At 37.3% G+C, this 9,413-nt stretch overlaps 1 protein-coding gene and 1 long non-coding RNA gene across 2 annotated transcripts; one reads left to right on the top strand and one right to left on the bottom strand.

Moving 5' to 3' along the window:
- Window positions 1-602: 602 nt before the first annotated feature.
- LOC133732038 (scarecrow-like protein 30) lies at window positions 603-3,078 on the bottom strand. The gene has a single exon (XM_062159495.1). The coding sequence runs from the start codon at window positions 2,748-2,750 to the stop codon at window positions 738-740; it is 2,013 nt and encodes a 670-aa protein (XP_062015479.1). The 5' UTR covers window positions 2,751-3,078; the 3' UTR covers window positions 603-737.
- A 1,140-nt stretch (window positions 3,079-4,218) lies between these two features.
- On the top strand, window positions 4,219-6,692 carry LOC133732039 (uncharacterized). The gene is made up of 3 exons (XR_009856913.1): window positions 4,219-4,692; window positions 5,757-5,863; window positions 6,409-6,692. It is a non-coding gene; the product is annotated as an uncharacterized LOC133732039 (long non-coding RNA).
- Window positions 6,693-9,413: the final 2,721 nt, after the last annotated feature.

Below are 9,413 nucleotides of genomic sequence, written 5' to 3' on the forward strand. Positions count from 1 at the left end.
ACCCTATATAAACCTCATGGTGAGATGAATACAATACAATTTTTCCAATTCTCTACAACAGTTTGAAATTCATTTTTGGTTAGATGTTCACACAGTACAAGGAAATGTCTATAGATTCCATACAAATTGTCTTTCAACCCTTTTAAAGTATGCCCCTGAAGTAGTCAAGGAGTACTAGTTTGTAGATCTCTTATATAGATTTCCATTAATTCAGAGTCAGGTCCATCCCTTTTGCTAGCTATTTGTTAATCTTTCTTGGAATCTGATCGGATCATGGGATTCATATTCATGCTGTCAACGTACTAGAAACGATTAATGATGAAATCATTAAAAATTTATAAGACAGCGCAGCCAATTCTGTTCCTGTTTAAAAGACTACGGAAAAAATTCAAGAACAAAGAGACTAGCTAATTGTAACCAGTTGTCTAAAGATGAGGAACACAGAAAGCTAGTCGAAACAAGTTTGATTCTATCATGGTGTCTTACGATGAGGAATACAGAATGCTATCGGTAATTTGTATATCTTATATAGCTTTTCATTCAGAGTCAGCATTCCTGTTGCTAGTTGTTATTCTTTGTACAAATGTGATGGGATCGATTCATATCATGTCAATTTGCTAGAAAACATTTAATACAAAATCGCTAATAAGACATATACACAATCCTCAAAAACTTTCTTCTAGGACAACATGATGCAGTAGTTTAGCATAACATAGTGAAACTTAAGGTCCTAGGTCCTAGGCAGGAGTCCAAAGTGAAAGAGCCCGGAGGATCCTTCCTTTCCATCCCTGCAGTATCCACTGCGCATCTTCTTCAACTCTAAAATCATTATGATAACCCTTATACAAGTTCTTCACTTTCTTCAACTCCTCCTGGTCCAACGGGAGCTGCTTCAACCCAGCCCTCACATTCCTGATTTGCCATTTCTTATATGTCTCAGGTTTTTGAAACCTTTCCACTCCCTCGCATGCTACGATGTTCATTATGTCTCTACCACATTTTTCTCTCTCGATAATCATCCGCCGTTCATCTTCACGAGGAATAGTTGCTTCAAACATATCAAACACGGCATAGTAGTGCAAGAGTGCCTCTTTGAACCGTGTGGCAAAGAAGGGTGTATTGTACGTCCCATTGACAATCCCATGAATGAAAAGGTGGGGATCTATATTCTTGATCAAATTCAGGACAGTATCTCTCGGAGAGGTCTCCATCACCGTCTCATCATGCATGTGCTTTAACCGGTTCAGACAATTGACCACTACCAGTTCGTTTCGGTCAATTTTAAGATCCTCACATTGTATGGTTTCCCATCCTTGAGCAATGACATCGTACTCAAACGGGACATTGAACTTTGCACAATACCTTGCTAGGCGACGCCCGGTCTCTTCAACCCTTTCTCTAGGTCGAAAACCAGATTGCGGAAGCTCAATTCCTGTGATGTGTAACTTGGGAGGTCCATTAGGTCTCTCCGAGAGATGTTGGATAAGGAAGGGCCATTGGAAACCATAAGAAATACCAAAATCAATAATGTGAAGCCTTGTTTCATTTTTTGCTAGCTTCATGATTGTTCTGTTGGCAAATAATTGTGACATCATCTTGAAAGGGCATGAAGTAGTATATACCTGGTAAGCTAGTAAGTATTCAGCGGCTGATGTCTGCCTACTAAAGAGAGGTGAAAATGATGGGGTTCCGACACCAGTAAGCCGCGCCTCTAGGCCATTGGCAAAGTAGTGAGCTAATCTCTGAGTTGCATGTCCATGGGGGGAGGAGTGCTGCCTTATCTTCTTGAGTAGTTCACTCGCCGTTCCTTGTTGATAGCTTGCCACGGCTTGTGCACATTGATTTAGCATGGTGGACAAATCTACTCCTTCCTCATCTTTATTTTGTCGCTTTGAACGATTTGTTTTAGATCCTTTAGGCTGCCTGTTTTGCTGCAACTGCTCTGTTTCCTCCCTTTTCATAGAGCAATGAGGCGTGCAAGATTCCCACTTCCGATGATGATGCTCAGCTTGACAGAGTAACACCTTATCAAACATTTCTTGAGGCTCAGAGTCATCAGCAGAAACAACTGACTGCTTGCTGCTTCTCCCTTCCTCTGGATAATCTCCATCCTCTCTGTGATGATTTTTCTTTCCCTTCATACCATTTGTTGGGTTGTTTACATAGTTTTTTTTATCGGATGCCAGATTCCCTTTCACCAGGTGAGAACGTGCTGCAGGCAGTAATTCGTGCCTCTCATTGTCAATGATATCGAATTCCCCATTAGGAAGGAACTTGTCTGCCTCCCCAACATTTCCGAAATTTCCAAGACTCTGCCTCTCAAAAAGTGAATCTGAAACCAAAAGAGTATCTGAAAACGATTCACCAAGAGAAGCCTTGTTGGGTGAATGAGGATCATTCGGATTAAGGACATCATAGAAAGATTTTTCAGCATCTTGGACGGCCAAATAGTCCTGCAGCATGCAGCTCTCGTCCTCCAGGTCTTCATCCAGAAGAATATCACTTATGTACTTGATAACAGGATTGTTGGAGTAACTAACATCAACAGTTTCTTCCTCAGAAGCTGGGCTCAAAGACTTACTCAAATCACTTGGATGGTCTAAGTTAGCTGGATGAATAAGTGTATTGGTGGATTCCTGAGTGACTTTGCACCCGTCTGCAAGATTTGGATTGGAAGTGATTGAAGTTGGGGCATGGCCAAAATAAAGTCCCTCTATGGGACCAGAAAATCTATCAAAGAGGGTATCCATGAAAACAGCCTATATATAACAGGACTTGCTCAGATTCTTGAGTTGCAAGAAACTCGAATGCGATATGAGATTATGGAACTGATGACCAAGAAGCTATGGAAAAGAGCAAGTGAAATGAACATTTGAATTTTTTTCACTCACCAGAGAGATCAAAGGTGGAACCAATTGGGAATAAGAAATAGGGACAGGAATAAGAAATTTTGCTGAGCTCCTGATACTTTAAGAAACCATAATGATCAGACAGAATGGAGCTGGAGGTATATCTAGATATTCACATGCGGAGGGATTATGATTATACTCTGTTTTTTTTTTTCCCTTCAGAATAGAAGGTGGACAACAATCTTCATAGCAATGAACCTTCTGAGAAGGACTTGAACTTTGACTATTCAGAAGTCACCTCCTATAATTGGATGTAACCCACCTTCTTATTTTTTTTGTCAAGTTGGAAAATTTACTGATGTTGATAGCACTCCCAGCTGGTAATGTTAATCTCGTAATGATCAGTCTATTCATACAGCTGATGAATATCTTCCATTTGTACAGTTAATTACTTAACCTGTAAGGCACCTGAGGGTAGTTGTGGCCTTGGAGGTTACACTCGTCTCTTTCTCTCAATTCTCAAAGAGTAGCTAACCCTAACTTTGTTAGTTTTTCAATAGAGCTGAAGATATCTATATATATATATATATATATATATATATATATATTCTGTTAATATTCTTTTCTGAAGCATTTCTGCCTATGTTTGAATTGCTACAATAGTTGACCTAACAATTAGATAAATATATTCTTTCATCATCAAAAATTGTTATCTGAGTTTCATTATTTTCATCATTCATATCATTTTTAATCTTTATTTTTTTACACACACACACACATAACAAACTTTGGTAGGAAAAACTGAAAAAGAAGTATATCCATTAAGAAAGTATCATTTTTAATCTTGATTTATGCACTGCTTAAAACTGTTAGAAATAATCTGCACGTTTGCCTTGTTTCTATACAGAAATGGATTTCAGTATGTTATGTATAATGATCAATATACAAAAAGCAAAAGCAAAGAAGTGAGTCAAGTGACGATGGTGGCGGCTCAAGTAGTCAAAAATGACCAACATATTTTACACTTTATAATACTCCAAGAGGCAAGAAGCTTACTTTTATAAAATGGACTAAATTAATTCATCCAAGATTAGGATTAGGTACTCTCCTCCTTTTCTCAATTCAAAAAGAGCATGCAGCTAACCTTGACTCTGCGTGTTAGGTTTGAAGTTAAACAATTCAATTCAAAAGAGCTGAATTTAGATTGTTTGCATTGCTTTTTAAGTAAATGTGGATAATTTGTAAGAAAAGTTGACCTATTTCGTAATTTATCTTTTGATCATTCCAAAAAAGTTACTTTAAGTTTCATTATTTAGGAATGACAGAGTTTCTCCATCAGGAAACTATGGCTATGTTTGGGGGGGGCTTTTTAGCTCCCCTGCTTATAAGCACAAGAGGACTATGCGTTTGGTTAGCTGACTTATGCTCAGCTTATTCGAAAATCCACTGCAGCTTCTCTCGAAAAGGAGAAGCTGCCTGACCCCAGCTTTCAGAAGCCAGAAGCCAGCAGCTTACTGTAGCGGTACTTACTGTAGCTAAATGAATGTTTCAAAATGACAGATTCTATCCTCCCTTGGGAGAGGCAATTACGGATTGCCATCAAGCCTTCGAGATGAGATCAGAGGCCGCACAGCATTTTCATCTCTATCCCATCTCCACTCTCCCTCTGACGCTGCCGGGCTCTCATCACAGACGCCGCCTCAGCCTCTCATCACGAAAACCCCAAGCACAGAGCAATCGAGCCAAACACCATCACATCATGACCTGAACCCACATCCTCCCCCAATTTCAGATCGGGAAGCCAGCTTTTCCTCATCCTCTCTTTACTACAGAACGCATCCTGGTGAGGAAAAGCTAGTTTGTCTCTCTTGATTTTCGATCTCCCAAATCAATTTTTCTTTCAGCTTGGTTGAATAAAATTTCAAAAACCTGTTTGGGTTCTAGTATTCATTTCAATTTCAAGATTATGTGTGTGATTTACAAACTTGGGTTTGATTTCTGGGCAACAAAACGTACGATTTGGTTGAATTTGTTTTTCAGACTTCATGTGCTTGTGATTTTGTTTGATGGGTTTAATTCATCTTCTATGGTTTTGGTATTCAAGCTCTTGTATTTAGTATTCAAGCTTTTGGTATGCAAGTTGATGTGGTTTTCGTGTATGATACATTATAATCTTGCATCTCGGGTTTGATTGCTTCTGATAGGGTTTGCATTTTATTGATGCTTTTGAGTGTAAGAATTTGAAATGAATGTGAACAATTGAAATTGAAATATGAACAAAAAGGAATTGAAATTGAAATATGAACAATTTCTGTTTGAACAAAAAGGTCAAGAAATTCAAATATGAACAATTTGTGTTTGTTATAGTGTAACTGCTCAAAAGTAGTGCAGGGCTAGCTATCCTCATAGCTTAGAAGGATATATATATATATACACACTTTTAAGCTACCCATACTTATAGCTTAGAAGTACATGGAGAGAGAGAGAGAGAGAGAGAGTTTAATGCTTTAGCCAATTAATAGGCATCTCTGGTTACAAGAGGCAGCAGACGTTATGTATCTGCATGCTGAAAAAATTGCAGCAGTACACTACAGCGTACGTTCCACACTACCATGTATGAAAATTATATATTATCATCTAGCTTCTTTGAATCTTTTGGAATGGTTTCAGTGGAGCAATCATGTTATGTTCATGGTTCACAAAAAAAAATGAAAAATAAAAATGTTGATCGATCATGGTTAATAACCGAAAATGATTAATTATACCCCTTTTCTTATTTGGTTCTATGGTTGGGTAATAATAATGAGCTTAGTGTTTGCATTTTTCTTCTGAATACATAATCCAAGCTAGACAATTTTTCTTCTATTTGGTGCAAGTATTAATAGTAAATTGTTGATATGCACGTAGGTTTCCCAGCACAGGAAGCTAGCTAGCAGGTAGCAGAAAAAGAGATCAGATCAGAAAAGTGGTGCAGGTCTCATATTATAGCTAGTAAAGGCTTGCAATAAATTGAGGTACTGTTTCTTTAATCCTTGAGGAGATGAATGCTTCTAATATATGTGGTTAATTAGAGAGAGATCGAAACTTCTTGATTTGTTAAAGAGTTGTATTATGATATCTTTTTTTTGGGTCTGAATAATACTTCATTAAACAAAGCAAAGAGAACAAACATAAGGAACCCAGAAAACATCTTAAACAAAATAAATTGATTTGTTATATGACTGGAGGGTTAATCTCATGTGCACATTAGCTAGTTGCAATAGCTTATTATTAAAAGCAAATTTAAGAGATTCCTTATTCAAAGGTTTGCTAATATATGAGCTGAGATTGAGCAATATTTTCCTTCTCTGGCTAACAGACCCAGCTAGCTCCTATTGATCTTATCAGCTTGTCTAGTTTAATTAGGAGAACGCATGGAATTAAGGCAATATCGTCTATGTCTATATGTTACTTTTGTTAATGAACTCAAGGTTGTTTATGATCTTTCAACCGCATATATTTATTTTATTTTTATTTTTAAATAGCTGGGTCAGCCTAACCGTAAGCATATTTCTCGTAGGTGCTCAAATGGTGATGAAGAAGAAGACAAGGAAGTTGGTTGGAAATACCTTCATGGTGATGTTTTCAGACAACCTTCAAACATACCACTGTTTTGTGCCGTCTTGTTCAAGATCCAAAGACACCGATCTGGAAAACCTCGGAAAGGATGTTATTCATCATTCTTGAATTATTGATATGGATTTTGAAATACCAAAGTTTTGTACAGATACTTGATTAGATTCAAGCAGATCCTATTTTTTCATTAGTCCATTTGATCAGAGAGAACTAATCTGCATTTTTTGATATGGTTGTTTGGTTGTTCTCTGGTGACTTCTCTTTGCACTTGATTTGGTTGGATGACAAAATTTTCGCAGTTGGTTTGTTTGCTAATTTGTTTAGGCTCTTTATATTTGTAACATATTTGCTTACTTGATGCGAACCAAAAACCAATTGTTATTAATGTTACTAATATATTTGTATAAGTTATTTTTTAAATTGTCCAATATTAATCATATATGGTCACCATAATTTATAAAAATTGAAAGTTAACAAAAATTAATAAGGACATAATAAAGATTAAAAATAATAACAAGAGCATTTGAAGAACTTTGTATTACCAAACAATCAAAGCAAAATAATCTCTCATGTCCAATTTGGTCATTCCACAAACAAAAAGCACAAGCCAGTTTGATTTACCAAACACTTTGCCACTGCTGCTGCCACTGACAGCTCTTATAAAAAGCCAGTTTACCAAACACTCAGCAGCTTTGCTTTTCAGCCACTTATTCTCAGAAATAAGCAGAAGCCAGCTTTTCTGAAAAGCCCAGCCATACCAAACATAGCCATAATGTTTAGGAATGACAGAGTTTCTCCATCAGGAAACTATGATGTTCACTCCTGATTATGCATTACTTATAACTATTAGCTAGACTACATGGATTTCAAATGATCTGCATATTTGCGTTCTTATATATAGATAATGATAAACAAAAAGTAACCACAAAATTGATGATATATTGTGCATGTTTGGAGTTTGGACTATGATGGGCTCCAGTAGTCAAAAGCGACCAACACATATAGCACTATAAAGCTAATTTAAACTGGCTTTTTTCCCCCACTGAGTTGAAACCGGTCGAAAATCGACCAATTTAATCCGAACCGAGGCTGAACCAAACATTCAGCTCTGCACAACCGAATCGAGAAACTGAGTTCGGTCCCATTTCGGTTCTCATAAACTAAAGGTTCGGAACCGACCGAAATAAGAGTTTTAATTCAAAACACTGCTACTTCAGTGCAGTTAGCGAGGATCAAACACTTGATCACTCAAATGCAATCTCCAACCTCACCCGCTAAGCCACAAGCTTGCTTGTGATAATTTATGTTGGGGTTTATATTTATATACAAAGTGAAAACATTTAAAAAGAAAAAAGATTGGAGCTCTCGTTCTCCAGGTCTTCATCCAGAAGAATATCACTTAATTATCCAGGTAAAAAAAAGAAAAAGGAGGAATATCACCGTGTACTTGATAACAGGATTGTTGAGGTAACTAATATCAACAGTTTCTTCGTCAGAAGCTGGGCTCAAAGACGTACTCAAATCACTTGGATAATCTAAGTTAGCTGGATGGAAAAGTGTATTGGTGAATTCTCGAGTTACTTTGCACCCGTTTGCAGAACTTGGATTGGAGGTAATTGAAGTTGAGGCTGAAAGTCTGAGTGTGTGCTTAAGAGAGAAGAAAGAAATTTCTAGAGAAAAAATATCTGAGTCTATTATAAAATGCTTGGTTGTTACAGAATGAGGGAGCTGAGCCTATTTATACAAGGAATGAATGCACAGATGAGCACCACGTGTCAACCATCTGAGCACAAGCTCTAACTAACTCGTTGTAACAGAAGGCTAATAGCTAGCTAATTAACTGACAGCATAATTGAGTTAATTAACAGAGCTAATTAACAAAGTAATTAACTAAGTAAGCTAATTAACTAAAACTAACTAATTACTACTGCTAACACCCCTCCTCAGCTTGATGAGGGGTAGCAATCATCAAGCTGCTACAAAGATAGGTATGTTTGGGTGAACACAATCCTTTAGTAAAGACATCAACAAGTTGGTCATGAGAAGAGACAAATTGAACTCTAATAGAACCGGCCTTCACTTTTTCTCTTGTGAAATGCACATCGACTTCAACATGTTTCAATTTGGAATGATGTATTGGATTTGAAGCTAAAGCAAGAGCTGAAATGTTGTCACAATGAAGAACAAGAGTGTGAGCTAAATCAACATGTAGATCTTGAAGCGGATTAATAAGTCATTGAAGTTCAGAAGTAGTGTCAGCCATGCTTCTGTACTCAGCCGCAGTGGAAGATCTAGAAACAGCATTCTGTTTCTTGCTACACCAAGAAATAGGTGAGTTGTTAAGAAAAATAACAAAACCTGTTGTAGATTTTCTGTCATTGGGATCCCCTGCCCAATCTGCATCACAATAAGCCTGCAAATCAGCTTGCACATGACTGGACACTAGCTTGACTGGATTTGGAAGTAATCATAACACCCCTCCGGAAAAGAATGCCATGATCCATAGTGCCTTTGATGTATCTCAAAATTCTCTTGGCAGCATATAAGTGTTCCTTAATAGGAGAATGGAGGAATTGACATATGGAGTTCACACTATATGCTATATCTGGTCTTGTAAAAGTTAAATACTGCAGACAACCAACCAAGCTTCTAAAATGTGTAATATCAGATTGTTGGAGTGGAGTACCGGAGTCTTTAAGAAGCTTTACACCAGATTGACAAGGAGTTATGTGAGAATGACAAGCATCCATACCGGCCTTATGAATGAGATCCCTGGCATACTTGTGCTGAGAGAGAAAAATGCCATTTTTCAAATACTGGATTTCTAAGCCTAGAAAGAAATGTAAATCACCTAAATCCTTCATATCAAACTCAACTTGAAGAGCAACCTTGACTTCTGAGATAAGATCCTCAGTATCTCCAGTAATGATGATATCATCCACATATAAC

Source organism: Rosa rugosa, chromosome 2 (assembly GCF_958449725.1).
Source record: "Rosa rugosa chromosome 2, drRosRugo1.1, whole genome shotgun sequence".
In the NCBI taxonomy this organism is placed as follows: Eukaryota; Viridiplantae; Streptophyta; class Magnoliopsida; order Rosales; family Rosaceae; genus Rosa; species Rosa rugosa.

What these genes read in the sequence shown, in the direction of transcription:
- LOC133732038 (XM_062159495.1), bottom strand. Translation starts at nt 2,750, where the DNA reads ATGGATACCCTCTTTGATAGATTTTCTGGTCCCATAGAGGGACTTTAT.